Raw genomic sequence first — 18660 nt, 5'->3', positions numbered from 1 at the left:
TACTGATGCAATAGGCAATATACTGTTGGTACAAGCAATGCTAATAAAGTTGTTGAACCAAGGTAAATTATTGTCGATCCTTTATCCCTTAAGATTAACAGCACTAGTTTCTTCTTACAATATCACTCTTGAATCACTCACTAAGGTCACGAAAATAAGGGAAATGATCACCAATCCAGGAAGCTCCTTACTGTCCAATAAATTCTCCCAGAAAGTGTCATAGAAAACAAATTGAGAAAAGTGTGGAGAATTTAGATATTAATGTTAGGATGTGAATCGTTAACAGTGTTTGACTGACACCTCAGAGTAAGAAAATCTTCCTTAGCTAAAATTAGATGATTTCGTTTCCAGTCGAAAACAGAAAGAACGATAAAGATACTTTGCTTGTGAGCGATAATTCCAAATTAGAAAAAAAGAATTAAGTTTCAAAATAAAGAAAATAATCGCGTCGGTAGTTTTGTTCTGGAGATGCGGGGATTTGAACCCCGGGCCTCCCGCATGCGAAGCGGGCGCTCTACCACTGAGCTACATCCCCGGAAGTAATGAAATGGGGATAAAAATTGTTATATAAAGAGTGTACTATTTACATCTGGCTGGTTAGTTATATTGGGCTTTTTGGCGTTTACTTTTTAACTCAGAAATCCCTAGAAAAGGACCTAATAATCATTTCTAGCAGAAGGAAATACGAATGCTTCCCAATATATTTTTCAGTTGCTCAAAATGTCACTTCCAGAAGAACACACTTCCGCTACAGAGACGACGTTTTTGTTACCCGCCAAAAACAAAAGATCCAGGACATCGTTTTGAACGAAGAAACCGACAGGTAAATCCAGCTCTCTATTCTTGTCAAAACACCACAACAATACAGGATTTATAAAAGAAAATGTGGGCACATGTGGGGCGAAGTTCAGTTCTAGATAAAAGCAAGAAATTGGGAAAGAAACATATCGATGAAATTTACCGTGTTGAAAATTTCGGGAAAAAGCTCTTCATCACCTGCACTCAAAGAAAATGGAAAGGCGCCGACTCTTCAGTTCCAATAAACCATTTTCTGCCGAAACTTTATTTCTACACGCAAATCGAATTCACCTGGTTAGATGAAACTGAAATACTCACGTAAGCCTGCCCAGCCAAAGCCAAAAAGCTTCGTAATCCTTCAAGAATATCACTAGGAGGCCTTAAAATAAGGATAGGGAGATGACGATACTACATATTCGACACAAGCGATACCGAGGTGAATCACAAAATATTGTTACTAGTGTACTGTATCGATGCTCCTTCGTTTGGTCTTCTGCCTGCGACTAACCGCCGACATGGAGCCGAAATTATTTCCCAACCCATACTACATCTGTTGTTTTGTTGTCGTTACGTGCCACCGATAAAATATAACTTTAAACTCTTCTTAGCCATGTGCCATTTCCGTTGCCCTCATTCGCTTTTTTTGAAACATCAGTTCCGGTGGAGCACACTCCCCTACACGATGACCTGGTCACTAAGCACCAAATCGGAGACCTTTCCACGTGCCGGTAGTTTACATCGGCGAAGTAGTCTGTAATACTTCTTCAAGTTTCTACCAATCATGGAGAAAAGTCTTATGATTGCCTCGGCTAGCGCGCTAGGTGCTTCTGCTCTGACGTTACTGGCTTGTCGTTATCTTTCCAAGAGACGCGAAGCGCACGATAACGTGTATGAGACAGAAAAATTAATCGGCGAATATCTTATTTTCCACTTTGGCAAACCAGATGAACTGTTACCATATGGCTTTGGTCCCCATGACTCTCTTGATTTTCCCAAGCGATGTGCGTTGGAATGTATTAAACATATTGGGGTGAGTACAATTGTAAATTTTTCACTGTACAAGGAAAGAATATGCTGATGTACGTAAATTTTAATCTATTCCGCAATAATCTGCAAGGAATTTCGAATATAAAGTTTAAGGTATGTCAAAGTAATTTGAATTCTGGCCACTGCACGTGGATGAAGTGTGGCAACTAACTCCTTATTTCCACACTGTAGAATTAAGTGTTTCTCTTGTACGGATGGTTCTCTTACAACATCTGGAACAGACCATGACATCTGACTAAATTTGAATTCTTTCTTTATTGTATGTTCCCTGAAAAGTGATTAAACTATTAAATCTCGATCTCTAGGATAATGTGCCGAGCATTGCTCTCGACATAGGATGTGCAGTTGGTCGATCTTCTTTTGAACTAGCCAAGAGGTTTGATCAAGTTGTAGGAATTGATTTTTCCCATGGTTTTATAAATGCCTGCAATCAACTCAAGACATATGGAAGATTGGAGTACTCTGTCCAAACTGAAGGAAGTCTTGTGTCTAAACATGTCGCTGAGGTTGATCTTGACATTGTAAGTAAGTCACATTGTACAATGTTTGTCTCAGTGGGGTTTGAGAAAAGTCATCTCAACAATGTAGGTGTTTCTACTTCGTATTAGATGGGGAAATACTAAGGTATAATATTGACCAATCATAGTGGTACAGTGGAAATAGTGGTACATAATGGTACAGAAAATGTTAAACTTTAAAAATTTTCAGTAGGTAACACTTAGGAACCTTTCCCAGGATGCGCAATTGTCCCTTTAAAGGAGGTTCCTTAACCCTTTGATACCTAAGAGTGACAAGCATCTGACTTCTCATTACAATATCAGCCATCAATAACACATTACAATAATAAGAATAAAGGAAGTGATCACCAACTAAAGACGTTCTTGATTATGAAGTAAAGTCTCATGTTAGCACCTTTAGAAATGTATGGAGAACGGTAAGGAGAATATGCATACTGATGTTAGGATATAAAGGTTAGATAAAGTTTGTAGATGCAAAGGTCACAGGAGCATATTTACCAGCTGGTATCAAAGTGATAATTTGCGTTTGTCTTTAGTTTTTTCCTAAGGAGTAATTGCGATGTATGTGGTATGTAACATTAGCTACAACTTTGTGTCATTTTTTTTTTTTTTTTTTTTTTTTTTTACTAGGATAGAAGTCGTCTATCTTTTTATCAAGGAGATGCCTGCAATTTGCCCAGTGATCTTGGACAGTTTGGCTGTGTTCTGGCAGCAAATTTGGTTTGCCGTCTTCCTAATCCCTATCAGTTCTTAGATAGGCTTCCATCTTTAGTGGCACCTGGAGGTGTTTTGGTCATTACATCACCATATTCATGGTTAGAGGAGTTTACACCTAAGGTAATATTTTTAAGAACTAGATGATAATTTGTCTAAAGTTAGCCTTGTAGGTTAAAACTAGCATTTACACATTCCATGGACAACTTGAAAATACTGTCAGTATAAGATACCAAGAAAAGAAAGGATTTTGAGCTCCCCAAGAGCACAAATTTAGTGCTAGTAATAGGTGACTTCTTGATCTTGAACTCACCACGAGGCATACAGGCCTTCAAGTTCCATGGTTTAATTTAAAAAAATTAATTAAATTACCTCCTTAATACAATTTTAAACATTAATGGGTAAGATCATTGATTCAGAAGCACTTATAGATGTGTGGTCATTATTACTCTGTTGGCCAAAAACATTGGTCAAATTTTCTTTTTTTGTCCTTTCTTGAAAAAGAATGTAATGGAGCTGGTTTGTTGAGAATTCAGGTGGTAGATTATTTCTGTGACATTGCATCCATAATGTATTGTAGAAGCATCAAAACTAGCTCTTTGTAGTCAAATTATAACATTATGGGAAGGATGAATGATTACAAACCAGGATTGTCATAATTTACAAAATGTGCTGAACTGAGAAGGTGGCTGAATTGAATGATGCTTGCATAGTAAAGATGGCATGTTGCTTGGCAACATGCCCTCCTAGGAGGGTCTGGGGAATGTGATTTTAAGCATTCAGGGTCATATTTGAGTAACTTATTTTTCAGCCAGATATTGATGTTAGAATCAGTTCAGATGGTACTTACTTTCTGCCTTTGAGCTAGTGCAAAATGGTCTGATAGCTTCAGCTGGCAGGTTTACTCAAACTGCTGACTTCTAATTACAACCCTGAACATGACTGAGCACAGGTATCTTGATACATCTTTTTTTTCCTTTTTTGTGAGTATAGAATCTTTGGCTTGGTGGCTATAAAGATGCAGAGGGAAAGATTGTCACAGGATTTGACAATTTGAAGAGTTACCTGGGTCCAAATTTTGAGCTGCTTGAAGATAAGCCAATGCCTTTCTTCATCAGAGAAACTGCTCGTAAAAACCAGTGGACTGTAGCACATGCCACCATTTGGAAAAGAAGGCAGGCAACACCTTGAATCCAAACTCTTAGCAATGTTGTTTTAGAATATCTGGTTGAACTTTAGGTGCAAAAGTAACGCAAACGAACTTCGACGAATTTCCTGACTTTTCGTGGCTTTTTGAGGGAATTCGGGTGTCCTTAAAGCTAAGACCTAAGACCCGGAAAACTAAGACCCTGTTTTTTTAGGGAAATCATCAAATTTCAGCTTCCTTTACCTTAAAGTAGTAAAATGAATAAAATAAATGTACTCACACTTAAAAAATAACAATTTAGTTGTACTTTTTTCCGGTATGGCTAGCCTCTTCCAGACTTTCAGTTTATAGTTGGGGCGCAGCGCGAAAGACTGGGCGCGAGAAAAAAATTTAATAAAAAGCGCGGCGAGAGGGGGCTACGGGTATGGAAAACGAAACTATTTCCGGTTGTCGCAGTGTGGCGTTACACTGTGTACTAAAGTTTGCGAAAAAACGAACGAAGCGAAGCAGTGCTTTGTCTACTTTGCAAAACGTTATTTTTCGAAAAGGTGCTTTGCGTTTTTCGTTTTCTTACCTCCATATTATCACTAGAACGTATTACTTTGAAGCTACTTACTTGACGCGTGATAAACCTGATGTGCAACGTCCTTCCTGGCTCTTGGGTCTTGCTCATCAATCTCCTCCGATCCAGACTCTAACCCACCATCTGTCATATCTGATTGCGAAACCAAAGACTCGAAGATTTCTCCCTTCTCAACATTGGCGCTATAAACAAGCTCCGGCTGGCTAGGATCAGAAGGCTTGCGAAAGTCTAACTGTTTTCCAAATGCTCCTTTCAATCGTTGCTTGAGCTTTGATGACCTGTAGTCACTGATGTTTAAGCCTTCCTCGTTTAGGTGTGAAACAAATTTTCCAACAAGTTCTATCATGTTGAGGATTCTTGTTTTAATAATGACTTCCCTTTGAAGATAATGACACAATTTGCTAAATACTTTGCTGTAGCCTCGCTTTGCTGAGCTTCGAGCTTTGTTAGTGCCTCAAGGCGAACATAATTCTTTTAGCACGATCTGTGGTATTTAATCTCGCGAGCAATACAATCTTGTCCTTTTATCTGCGGTAGCACACGATTGTCGCCCCTTATCTCAGCTGCTCTGAGGAGGGATGCACTGCCATACTAGCTGATATTCTGGGTTAGAGCTTCCCTTCATCTCGCTCCCTTTCCACGTTTACATTTCTCCACTTGGCAAATGATGCATTTATCAATATCAAATCTCTGAACATGAGATCTATGGAAGCGTTTTGCTGGTGGCTCTTTACTTGGTTCGTCTGCAGCGATTTCTTGATTAGCAGATGCAGGCGCGGCCTTGTTAGCAGTACCTTCGATCCTAGATATGTTGCCTACATTAGTATAACTCTGGTAACATTGCCTGTGGTACCCTCCTTTGGGTTCCCCTCTCCAGTGGTTCATCATTGTAACCAGATGTGGTCATTTCGTCTCAAAGAGCATTTCTCAAACTTCTCCCGGCTTTTCTCTGTAAACAAGGTTCATTTCCCGCTACTTTCTGCCACATGACAAAGGCACTTTTCCAGTTGGGCCGCAAGTTCAAACTGGCTGAACGTTTCCTAGAAGCTGGCTTGATCTATGTTACCTCTAACTCATTAGGCAGTAAAAATTATCGTCATTATCGGCTCAGTACTTACAGATCTTTTTGAAGCAGCATTCTTATGAAGACAACGTTATCTTTTTGTGTTAGGTTTTGAATAACGAGGAACTGACATTTGGAATGAAAGCAAAACGTTTGACAATCGTAACTTAATTAGTTTGCCACAAAAAATGCAATTAAAGAAGCAAATCCGTTTTAGCTGATTTGATACTATCAGATCGTCAAATGAAGTAAAGCCTGTAAAACTGCTTCCTCTAAGACGACTTTTGCAATAAAATACTTTTTTCAACTTAAAGTCATTATTTTATATGGTTTGTGGTAAACATTTGCATTCCAAAAAAGTTAAAAACGTCGTTTTGTTAGCTAGAAATCTAGAAATCAAGAAATCAAGAAATCGAACTTGAGTTAAATATATAGAATTTCATCTTGTATTCGAAAAACCACACATTTTCATAACCGAGCAGTATTTGACTGGTGCCTGTTGCCATGGCAACCAAAACTACAGGTTTGATAACACATTTGGGTAGCTTATGATACAACTACTATATCTCGCAAATTTGAACCAATTTGGTTGATGTTTGTTAGAGGTATGGACCATTTTTCTTCTCACCACGACTATAGTAAGCAAATTCTCCTCACCCCATCCCCCATGGAAGCAGCCCAATATCTCACTATAGCACACGTTAACGGTTTGAAAACAAGTAGATTCTAAAAATATAGGTCCTAAGCTTTAATTTGATACCAAATTCACTATGTCTCCTGGGGGTGCTACGAAACTCAATTTCTAGGCCTCTTTCGAGATTTGGCTTAGGGACTACTAATTAACAATTGGTTCATACGTCAGCGTGCGTTCATCTAGATATGAAGCACTTGGGAAGTTTCGAGAGCACGAAAGATGCGTAAGAGTTGCTCGAGGCGTAGCCGAGAGCAACTCTAGCTTCTTGAGTGCTCTCCAAACTCCCCAAGTGCTTCATATCTCGATGAACCCACAGCTGACGTATGAACCAATTGTATTATAACATTTTCAACATTTGGAATACGCACCCAAGTCAATAGACAATTTGGTGTCGACGATTTAAAAACGTCTGCTTGAAAACCCCGCCGACATGTCAAAAAACATGAAGTAACACTTCTTTTCTAGATTATTTTCAGCTGAGGTACTGACATCATTCGCATATCAGTGCCGCGGCGCCGACGACCGCCTACGCATCCAGTGCAAGACAAGCGTTGCCAAACGATGCCAAAACCTCCGCAAGAACAGGCCAAACTAGGATCGATGCCATTTGTTTCGTTTTTGCTCATTAGTTTCTGTATTCACTGTAATTAGTCAATGAATAAAGGCAGAGAAGTATTTGTAACTGACTTTTGGGATTCAACATCGAATTTAGCGACCAGTCGGAATAATCGTGATGCAACTTACATCGGATTTATTTGTCTCTGCAAGGAAAATAAAAAAGATCATTCGAACAATGGGGAAGGTTTTCGACAGGGTGGAATTAGAATAAGGGTACCAAACGGTGCTAGGTCTCTCTTGACTGCAAAGTAAGTTTTTGAATCCTCTTTCATATTACTATCCAAACTTCCCACGTTAATGACGGAATTCAAATTTGTTCATGTGTGAACGTAATCTGCGAAAACTAAAAGAAACATTCGGATACCATATCGGCCAAAAACGTGTGTGCTGTTTATTGGAGACAAAAGCGATGTATAAAATTTACTATTACAGTAGCATCTGATGACAATGATCAGAACAATCTTATGTTTTGTCTTTTCTGATATAAAACCAAACTTAAAGTCTTTATTCTTGGTAAGTTAAGCGATTATTTCTCATCGTTTGTATTCGTGACTTTAAAACTTCAGCCGAGGACCTGTCGTGTATTTCGTGAACGTTATTTGAATGATAAATCGCAAAAATCGCATGGTAAACGATTAAGTCTGTCCAGCGCGAAATTTCGAGCAGTAGGCAATAAACCGACGCTTTTTATCGCGAAATTTCGCCGAACTTACGTTTCGAAGCGAAAATTCGACGAAATGGCGCTCTTTGTTCAACGGGCAATCCTCTGCCTTTGGCCTCCTACAACAAAAATATCAGTGAAAGGCCTATTTTATAAATAATCATATAGTTTGTGGCAATTGGTCGATTCTAAGTTTCTGAATTCAATGTAATAATTGCCGCAATGCATTTACTTTTATTAAGTGCTTGTAATACTATTAATTAACAATTCGTTCATATGTCAGCGTGTGTTCATCGAGATATGAAGCATGCGGGAAGTTTGGAGAGCACGAAAGATGCGTAAGAGTTGCTCGAGGCATAGCCGAGAGCAACTTTAGCTTCTTGAGTGCTCTCCAAACTTCCTAAGTGCTTCATATCTCGATGAACGCACAGCTGATGTATGAACCAATTGTTTTAAAACTTTCTCCAGGGATTTGTTTGCTGATGTCTAGCTTCTTGATAATTTCGCCGAACTTTCGCTTCGAAGCGAAAATTCGACGAAATAGCGCTCTTTGTTCATCAGAAAATTCGCTCAAAAAGCCTCGAATTGTCATTCGAACTTTCGCACGAAATTTCGAAGAAAGTTCGCGAGAAAAAAAGACGAAATTCGGGCATTTCGCTTGCGTTACTTTTGCGCAATACTGTGGTCGATTTCTCACAAAGTTGAATAAATTCATGTCACTATCTTAAGAACTCTGGAAAATTAGTCTACACTGTTCAAGCTGAAGGAGACTTGTGTCCGAACTTGTGGCAGAAGTCGATGCGTTATATCAGTCATATCTAAATTGAAATGTCAGAGAACCTGGAAAAGAAAATGCTCTTCAGAGAGAAATGACGCCCCAACCCAACCACCTCCCCCACGTTGTTCTTTTCCTTCCCGATCACTTACGCTGTCAGTAAACTGTGATAGGGCGTGCCTTTTTTGGCGGATGCGCAATAAAGTAGCAGAGCACGAATCGGCGGCAAGTATTTACCACCATTTACTGTTCGCTCCGTTTAGAGTGCCTGAAACAGGCTAAGAAACGCTTTAAGCGTAGTACATGTATTCAGTTAGCTAGTTAGTCAGAAACATTCAATTGCTTTATTGAGATTTCCTAACCCATACCACATCTGTTGTTTTGCTACTTCTAGAGGAAAAAAGTCTCTTAACGTGCCACCAATAAAATATTACTTTCAACTCTTTTTAGCCATTTGCCATTTCCGTTGCCCTCATTCGCTTAAAAATTCGCTTAAAAATAGTTCTGGTAGAGTGCACTTGCCCTAAGCGATGACCTGTTCACCCTAGCACCAAATCGGAGATCCTGTCTACGTCAGGTCGTTTACTTCGGCGAATTAATCTGTAATACTTCTTCAAGTTTCTATCAATTATGGAGAAAAGTCTTATGATTGCCTCGGCTAGCGCGCTAGGTGCTTCTGCTCTGACGTTACTGGCTTGTCGTTATCTTTCCAATAGATGCGAAGCGCACGATAACGTGTATGAGACAGAAAAATTTTTCGGCGAATATCTTATTTTCCACTTTGGCAAACCAGATGAACTGTTACCATATGGCTTTGGTCCTCATGACTCTCTTGATTTTCCCAAGCGATGTGCGTTGGAGTGTATTAAACATATTGGGGTGAGTTAACAATCGTAAATTTTTCACTGTACAAGTAAAGAATATGCTAATGAACGTAAATTTTAATTCTATTTCGCAATAATTTGCACGGAATTTCGAATATAAAGTTTAAGGTATGTCAAAGTAATTTGAATTCTGGCCACTGCACGTAGATGAAGTGCGGCAACTAACTCCTAATTTCCACACTGTAGAATTAAGTGTTTCTCATGTACGGATGGTCCTCTTACAACCTCAGCTTTGGAGGAAAAAACCATAACATCTGACTAAAATTGAATTCTTTCTTTATTGTATGTTCGCTAAAAAGTGATTAAACTATTAAATCTCGATCTCTTTAGGATAATGTGCCGAGCATTGCTCTCGACATAGGATGTGCAGTTGGTCGATCTTCATTTGAATTAGCCAAGAGGTTTGATCAAGTTGTAGGAATTGATTTTTCCCATGGTTTTATTAATGCCTGCAATCAACTCAAGACTTATGGAAGATTGGAGTACTCTGTCCAAACTGAAGGAAGTCTTGTGTCTAAACATGTCGCTGAGGTTGATCTTGACATTGTAAGTTATTCACGTTGTAAAATGTTTGTCTCAGTGGGGTTACAAGTGAGAAAAGTCATCTCAACAATGTAGGTGTTTCTACTTTGTATTACCCTTGCGAACTGAATTCCCAGTTTTCTGGGAATTCCTAGGAATTCTCAAAAATTCCCAATTATGCAAATGACCCTTGCAAACCGAATTCCCAGTTTTCTGGGAATTTCTGGGAATTCCTAGGAATTCCTAGGAATTCTCAAAATTTCCCAACTATGCAAATTAACTCTGATTTAAAAAGCTTGGAATTACTGGGAATTTCTGGGAAAGGAAGACTCCAGTTTTGTGAGGACTTGGAATCCCTAGGAATTCCTAGGAATTCTCAGCTTTACAAACAACCTATAATTTAAGAAGTGTGGAACTCTTGGGAATTTCTGGGAATTGAATTTGAGGCAATTTTAATACCCTGAGGTCCACATAAATTCTAAGAAATTCTCAATACCTTGAATGTGAAGGTTTTAAGAAAAAGAGTAATTTCAGAGGCTTAAAACTTTGGCTCAATAAAAGGTATGCTATACAAAACTTACCAAGAGATATACATACATGTACATGTTTATAACTTAAAGATCATGAAATTTATTACTCAAACTAAGTTTTAGTAAATCTTGACATTAATATGGATTTTCTCATGAACCAGCTGTCAGTTATGTTAAATGGAAATTGCCAACTTCCACAATAATTAACAATAATTACATTGTTATCTTACTTCCCTCACCTACATTACTGGTTGCCTTAATGTTAGAAAACCTTGGAACAGTCAAGCTCAGTTGCCTCAAACGCTGTCAGAGACTTTTTGTTGACAATACTTTTAGCAGAAATTTCATGCCTTAGACAAACAAATTCAACACCTAATTAATCTTTCTTTTTTCATGATTGTTGTTGCTGCTTTTTTTTTTTTCAGTTTTTTGCTCTATTTTCATGACTAATTGCTGTAATTTGTTTTGCTGTTTTTATTCTTACAAAACATTTTTGTAAGAAAAGGGGAACATTGACTACCTCTGTCTTGTCTGCATGCCAAATGTTTGCAAAGTGTGTGGATGATCCACAAGTATTGGAACTCTTACAAAAATGTTTTGTATATGTTCCAATACTTGTGGATCATCCACACACTTTGCAAACACTTGGCATGCAGACAAGACAGAGGTAGTCAATGTTCCCTTAGAGGAAAAACACCTTTTATATGACGTCTTCAATTTACTTTATTTGAAACTCTGATCTGAAAATATTTGTCAACAAGACTTGTTAGTAGTGAGAAGTACCAACCAAGTTTCCTTTCATAACTTAATTTTTTAAATGTCCCAATCACTGGATCTCCCAAAAAAATATTACATCTTTTTATTTTTGGTGCAAATTACAAGTCCTTCTTTATATAAAAATGAAAAGTGATAGTCACACTTCAATAATAACAGCTCTTAAGTTTACTTGTTGTTCTTCTCTGTCTGTCAGCTATCAACAAGATTGTTTTATACTTCGGGCAGTGCATAACTATTTGTGGACCAGAGTTCCAACGCATCTCTGTAATCGCATATAGCTACTCCTGTCTCTTGTACAAATGTTTCTCTTTTGTAAGACGCACTCTACTCTGTTGTCAATACTGCTTTAAGTTCATTGGAAACGACTGACTGAGGAATCGAGATGGCGGTGTTGGAACGTGTTGCTGAACGCTTGCTACGGTCAAGCTTTGTAGATTTAGGTACTGGTACACTGGGATCATCTATGTATCTCTTATACTTCCGAATGTGGTATCCTTCTTTTATAAGTATGAGGGTAAAAGACGATTTGTAGTCGCATTCAAAACTGTGATTGGCTTGTGTTATTTCTCACTTAGGCCATTAACACAACTCAAGTGAGTTTCGAGTCTTTGTTTCCTCGACAACTTTCGGCCACAAATCGTGCATTTGTAATACGATCGATTCTTTTCGATTATTTCTACATAGAGTGAGCTCACATCTTTATTTGTATCACCAAGCTATCCATCTTCTAGAAGCGGAGAACCGGTCGGAGAAGTCAGATTAAAGTTAGGCGCTTCTCCTAACACTGCAAACGGCAAGCCAGCGGATTCACTTTGCTAGCCAATTACAAGTCCTAAAAGATCCACGTGATCATGCCCGTGATCGGAAACAAAGAAGACTCCATTTGGCGCTCATCTTTGAATGTACTTTGGATCGGTTGATCGCTTTTCTCAACTGTTTTGCTTAATATAACATTTCTAAAGATAGCTTTTATTGTGGTTCAATGGGAAAACGAGAATAGCGTGAGTATTGTAAAAGAAAAGAAAGTCGTTGGCGCCGTGGAGTTAAAAGAAGGGACAACAGTTGACATATTGACTGGTACAAACAAGGGTCGAGTGGCCATCTGTAAAGCTACGATTTTGAAAGTTTGTGGTGAGTAAAAATTGCGATATTCGTTACGTGATCAAAATCTTATAAAAGAATAGATGTAGCGGGTTGAATTAAGCTTACGTAACGCTCGGCGCAACTGAAACTAGAATAATTCTGAGAATCGAATCGGTCACTTTCATGCCGCAGTTTCTTAAGCTTAAGCTTTACAATGAAATAAACCTATCAGTAAGGTTTCAAGATTCCTCTAGTCACGTTTGGGAACATTCAAGATTCATAATAGGAACTGTTATTAAACAAACCTTAGTACATAAAGAAGCACTCCTTGGTAAAAACAAAATAATGTATTCAGCCCTTTTTTAGTAAAATCCATGAGAGAGATGTACTAACTCCAATATAAAAGTCACTCAATATGACAGAGATTTCTCAATTTGAGAATCCAATGAATGCCCTTTTCCTCATAGCCATCTTAAAAGCCTGGTCTGAGCTTTAAATATACATATTTTAATATATTATTTTTTTTCAAATTCAGATGTCAAGGAATCCAGATACAAAATGGTCAAGGTTCTTGTTGACAACCTCATTCAAGGCCAACTCATTGTGAGCCCAGGAAAAAAAATACAAACAGTACAAACAGCAGCTAAGTTTGCAGTTTAGGATAACTTCATTCTAATTTATTGTTACAGTTACAACAAGATTTTAATCAAAAAATCAATTTTATTTGTCTGTAATTAGCCCCTTCACTCCCAAGAGCGCTTGGTTTTCAAATATAACTTAAGATATTGTATTTTATGGAAAAGAATCAACAGATTTTATTCACAATTTGTGTCAAACCAAATTTAATGATTGATTAGAACTATTTTATATGAATAGCTGTAATTGAGGATTAATTCGTATGAAGTTTTCAAGAAAAGAAAAATAAATCAAATTCCATCCTAATATTACCACACATTGATGTTATTTAATCAAAAATATTTTACATGTAAGCCTTAATTAAGCTTCTAAATAAATTTCATTGAATACTTGAATTTTAGCTGGGTTTTTTTTAATTTAAAGTATTTATTTTATATCATTAGCCTCAAATTTTTACTTAAAATTCCCAGTAATTCTTAAACATTCCCAAAAATTCCCAAAAATTCCCAGAAATTCCCAGAAATTTTTTAGATTTACAGCTTTTCAGGGAAAGTCATTGGTTCTCTGAGTTGGAATTCCTAGGAATTCCAAGTCCTGTTAGCTATAAACTTGGAATTTCTGGGAATTTCTGGGAATTTCTAGGAATTTCTAGGTTTTTAGAACCAGAGTTGTTATGGTTGGGAATTCCTAGGAATAAATTCCTGGGAATTCCTAGGAATTCCAAAAGCCATTTCGCAAGGGTAGCTGGGGAAATACTAAGATATAATATTGACCAATCATAAGATCTGATTGGCTGGATGTTAGTGAAATGATCATTTTACACATAGTACTTAATTTATTTCATTTCTTTTTTTTGGATTGGCACAGCATTGTTGTTGTTTTTTTTAGAAAGCAATCAGGGGGGAGTGGGGTATAGGAAACGTTAACGTTAAACGCTAAAATTTTCAGTAGGTAGCACTTAGGAACCTTTTTCCAGAATGTGCAATTGTCCCTTAAAAAGGAGGTTCCTTAACCCTTTGATACCTAAGAGTGACAAGCATCTAATTTTTCATTACAATATCACCCATGAATAACACATCACAATTATAAGAATAAAGGAATTGATCACCAACTAAAGAAGCTCTTGATTATGAAGCAAAGTCTCATGTTAGCACCTTTAGAAATGTATGGAGAACATGTATGAAGTAAGGAGAATATGCATACTGATGTTAGGGTGGAAAGGGTTAGATAAAGTTGGTAGATGCAAAGGTCACAGGAGCATATTTACCAGCTGGTATGAAAGTGATAATTTGTGTTTGTCTTGCTTATTTCCCAAGGAGTAGTTGTGATGTATGTGGTGTGTGACATTAGCTACAACTTTGTATCTTTTTTTTTTCTTTTTTTTTGTTACTAGGATAGAAGTCGTCTATCTTTTTATCAAGGAGATGCCTGCAATTTGCCCAGTGATCTTGGACAGTTCGGCTGTGTTCTGGCAGCAAATTTAGTTTGCCGTCTTCCTAATCCCTATCAGTTCTTAGATAGGCTTCCATCTTTAGTGGCACCTGGAGGTGTTTTGGTCATTACATCACCATATTCATGGTTAGAGGAGTTTACACCTAAGGTAATATTTTTAAGAACTAGATGATAATTTGTCTAAAGTTAGCCTTGTAGGTTAAAACTGGCATTTACACATTCCATGGACAACTTGAAAATACTGTCAGTATAAGATACCGAGAAAAGAAAGGATTTTGAGCTCCCCAAGAGCACAAATTTAGTGCTAGTAATAGGTGACTTCATGATCTTGAACTCACCACGAGGCATACAGGCCTCCAAGTTCCATGGTTTGATTTAAAGTAATTACCTCCTTAACTCAATTATAAACATTAATGGGTAAGATCATTGATTCAGAAGCACTTATAGAAGTGTGGTCATTATTACTTTGTTGCCAAAAAACATAACTCAAATTTCCTTTTTTTGTCCTTTCTTGGAAAAGAATGTAATGGAGCTGGTTTGTTGAGAATTCTGCTGGTAGATTATCTCTGTGACATTGCAACCATAATGTATTGTAGAAACATCAAAACTAGCTCTTTGTAGTCAAATAATAACATTATGGGAAGGATGAATGATTACAAACCAGGATTGTCATAATTTACAAAATGCGCTGAATGGTGGCTGAATTGAATGATGCTTGCATAGTAAAGATGGCATGTTGCTTGGCAACATGCCCTCCTAGGAGGGTCTGGGGAATGTGATTTCCAGCATTCAGGATAATATTTGAGTAACTTATTTTTCAGCCAGATATTGATGTTAGAATTAGTTCAGATAGTACTTATTTTCTGCCTTTGAGCCAGTGCAAAATGGTCTGATAGCTTCAGCTGGCAGGTTTACTCAAACTGCTGACTTCTAATTACAACCCTGAACATGACTGAGCACAGGTATCTTGATACATCGACTTTTTTCTTTTTTTGTGAGTATAGAATCTTTGGCTTGGTGGCTATAAAGATGCAGAGGGAAAGATTGTCACAGGATTTGACAATTTGAAGAGTTACCTGGGTCCAAATTTTGAGCTGATTGAAGATAAGCTAATGCCTTTCCTCATCAGAGAAAATGCGTGTGAAAACCAGTGGTCTGTAGCACATGCCACCATTTGGAAAAGAAGGCAGGCAACACCTTGATTCCAGACTCTTAGCAATGTTATTTAAGGATATCTGGGTGAACTTTACACTTATTGGTTAAATGCACAAGTTTGCAATGACTACCAAATTGTTGATATTCAGGATTTTTGTGGGTTGCTTGTTATATTTATTTAAATTTAGATAGCTGAGGACTAATTTTTATTTATAAAAGGTTATTATTACAAGGGTCAAGATGTAAGAAAAAGTTATTTTCAGACATCAAGGTGAACACTGTGATAAACAGACAATTTTAATTTATTATAACTACAAATGATAAGTGTTGAATGTAATCCAATATCAGCCAATAAAGTGGACTACAAGAAAGGACAGAACAAGTTTTTCACCATTTTTTCATCTTCCAAACATGCTTGCTTTCAACTCTTGCTTCTCAAGCTTTTCAAATGAAATTAAATTGATGGAGATGAAGTCGTCTTTCTTGATCATTATTTGCTTTCGCTGCTTCAGAAAGAATATCAGTTCTTCAGAATTACTTGTGTAATCCGCTCTGATTTAAGAGTGATTTATAATGGTAATTGAACCGAGTGAAGTGCAATACGGGCTGAAATCACATGCGTGATTTCAAAATCGAACAAGGGCGTAGCATGAGTTCGATTTGAAACCATAAGTATGATTTCAGACCAAAACTGCCCAACACGAGGTTCAGTTACCACTTTATTACATCCATTTTGAAATTGCCAAAGTACAGGACTTGGTCAGTTCAATGCAGTACTGAGCTGGTTTGAAATTAAATTCATCCAATTTTTTGGGGGAAAAAAATAGGACTTTTGGAAACAAAAGTTGCAAAATTTGCCTCATGATATTCGTTGTCTTTCATTTTCCTGCAATTTGACTAATTATTTTCAGTAAACCTTGAAATCTGATTGGTTGTTTTGTTTTTAGTGTAGCCTCCTCATTGGCTGGGAAAAAGATGTGATTTAAAACAAAAAATGGTGTAACTCAATTGCACCAATTAGTGCCAATCAGATTACAGGGACCACCAGTGATTTCAAAATGGGTGTAATAAACCCTGAAATTCTCCTTTCAGTTATGTAATGTGAATTGAAAAGAATGAAGGAAATATCTAAACCAAGGTTTACACGTATCCCTTTTGGAGATAAAATCAAATTCTTACCACTATCTGACAAATGTGTAGACATCCAAAAGAAGTTTTAGAGTTTACATTTAGGAGATTAATTATGAAAGACTCTTGAAAATGGGGCAATTTTAGATATCTAATGTTCAGTTTTCTGTTACACCAAACATCCAGCTATGTATTTAGTATTTAAGAAAAGAAAAGTATGCCATGCTAACATACAATGCAGCCTCCTCCAAAATGAAGTTCAAGTAAGTGTTTTGAGTTAATTTACACTTTTAACTTCAAAGATCTGATTGTTAATTCTCCACCCCAGCTGCTATACATTTCCTTGCAGATTAGTTAAGAGAATTTGGCATCACTGATCAAGGTAAATACTTCCACTTGATATGTTTGAAGATTGTCAACAAACCTGTTTGCAGATTGAACAGTACCTCTCAAGAAAATGCGTGAAGTCATTGAGTTCACATGTACCATTACACTTATTTGACAGTTAGTGGGGCCAATTATCGAGCAGTTACAGCTATACCCTACCCCGCCCCTAATTGGCATTCTAGACGAGTCAGCACTTTTCGAATGACAAACCTTTCGCCTAAATGATTCTTTGCCATTTTATTCAAAACCATCCAAACATTTGATGATCAAAAATCCGAAGAAGAAGTTTGTGTCTCTGAGCTAAGGCTGGATAAAAATGAAAAGCGAACACAGTTTACACCTATTTTTGAAAGCTAACGAAGTATAAGGGCATCCTTGATTAAACCTCCTGCTAATTTTGTTTGTCCTACGAAACGAAGCATGCTTTCTTCTTCACTATTATTAATCCTCTGTCTCGATCTTGATAAAATTGTCCTTGGCCTCTGGCTTTTGTAGCTTTTTTGCCTCGATGCTTAAGATTCCCTCTTTGGAAAGGCGTGACTGAAATGAATCGCGGTCGATATTCCTGGGAAGGGAGTATGAGCGCACAAAATGGCGTGTCGAGTAACCTTCTTCGTTCTTCGCCTCCTGCTTGCCTTCCACCAACAACTCTCCATCTTCTGAGCGAATGGTAATTTCTTCTGGCTTGAACTTGGAAACATCAAAGGACACTTTGAAACTTTCACGATCGTCCACAAATTTCTCAGCTGATTTTGTAGATTCCTTTCCACCATCTCCTACATCTTTGGTTTCTTTTTTCGCTGCACCCTCTCCACTTTCAGTGAATTCAATGTATGTGTAACTTGTGCCGAGTACAGGTTTTCTGTACAGAGGAGAATGGAATGACTCCCACAACGATGGCATGAATCTATCGTAACTTGGCCAAATTTCTGGAGCATGCCTAATAAAGTTGGACAAAACGTGTAACTGTGTCAAACGTCGCCATTCAGTCAACTCTTTCCCAATAACTTGAAAAAAATTGAGTAGTTAGATTCTTCATAGATTTCTTTCAACGGCGAATGTACCAAGACTAGACTAAAGAAGTAAAGTGAAGAGTCTGGAAATTTTGATTGTATCTGCAAGCTTCTGGGATCAAACAAATAAATTTTGTGACAGCGAAGACAAAAATTCATCTACCAGTTTTTGAAATACTCACCTAATGCGATGCACAGCTGGCAAAATCATACGCCATTTAGGAAACAGGGACATTTTCGATCGTTTACTGTAGAAACACGATCTGATGCAACCACGAGCTAAATTTCAGATTTTAAACCCTCGCAGAGGTAAACAAACTTCGCGGGATAATGCCATATATGGCAGTTTAACCGGAAGTGTCATCAGCAAAGGGGAAACCCAGTAATGCTCGGTCATGGTGACGATGTAATGCTAATGTAAAGTTGATCTCTTCTCACCTGTCTCCACTGAGCTCGTTTGCATGGATGGATATTC

The 18660-nt window shown here is 37.5% G+C and overlaps 3 protein-coding genes, 1 long non-coding RNA gene and 1 other non-coding gene across 6 annotated transcripts; 3 read left to right on the top strand and 2 right to left on the bottom strand.

The window, feature by feature from the left end:
- Positions 1-463: 463 nt before the first annotated feature.
- On the bottom strand, positions 464-535 carry Trnaa-cgc (transfer RNA alanine (anticodon CGC)). Its single transcript has one exon. It is a non-coding gene; the product is annotated as a tRNA-Ala (tRNA).
- Positions 536-594: 59 nt separating this feature from the next.
- On the top strand, positions 595-4514 carry LOC113669318 (uncharacterized). Its single transcript, XM_089212338.1, has 4 exons — positions 595-1828; positions 2151-2366; positions 2994-3200; positions 4071-4514. Exons 1-4 carry the CDS (start codon positions 1580-1582, stop codon positions 4266-4268), a joined length of 870 nt encoding a protein of 289 aa, XP_089068464.1. The 5' UTR covers positions 595-1579; the 3' UTR covers positions 4269-4514.
- Positions 4515-9113: 4599 nt separating this feature from the next.
- Positions 9114-16036, top strand: LOC113669316 (uncharacterized). Its single transcript, XM_089212336.1, has 4 exons — positions 9114-9497; positions 9833-10048; positions 14444-14650; positions 15507-16036. The coding sequence occupies exons 1-4, from the start codon at positions 9249-9251 to the stop codon at positions 15702-15704; spliced, it is 870 nt and encodes a 289-aa protein (XP_089068462.1). The 5' UTR covers positions 9114-9248; the 3' UTR covers positions 15705-16036.
- Positions 12152-13440, top strand: LOC149043204 (uncharacterized). The gene is made up of 2 exons (XR_016188451.1): positions 12152-12462; positions 12950-13440. It is a non-coding gene; the product is annotated as an uncharacterized LOC149043204 (long non-coding RNA).
- Positions 16037-17366: 1330 nt separating the features above from the next.
- On the bottom strand, positions 17367-18520 carry LOC113669317 (heat shock protein Hsp-16.48/Hsp-16.49). 2 transcript variants are annotated; one of them, XM_027185337.2, is made up of 2 exons: positions 18368-18520; positions 17367-18112 (listed from the first exon to the last, which is right to left on the bottom strand). In XM_027185337.2, the coding sequence occupies exons 1-2, from the start codon at positions 18418-18420 to the stop codon at positions 17614-17616; spliced, it is 552 nt and encodes a 183-aa protein (XP_027041138.2). In that variant the 5' UTR covers positions 18421-18520; the 3' UTR covers positions 17367-17613. The 2 variants fall into 2 exon arrangements, with proteins under 2 accessions (XP_027041138.2, XP_089068463.1); XM_089212337.1 differs by having other exon boundaries at positions 17367-18179; positions 18368-18489.
- Between the last annotated feature and the right edge of the window lie 140 nt (positions 18521-18660).

Source organism: Pocillopora damicornis, chromosome 7, assembly GCF_964200805.1.
Source record: "Pocillopora damicornis chromosome 7, jaPocDami1.2, whole genome shotgun sequence".
NCBI classification, from domain to species: Eukaryota; Metazoa; Cnidaria; class Anthozoa; order Scleractinia; family Pocilloporidae; genus Pocillopora; species Pocillopora damicornis.
Note: the sequence above shows the minus strand (reverse complement) of the source record. Positions and strands in the feature narration are given on the sequence as shown.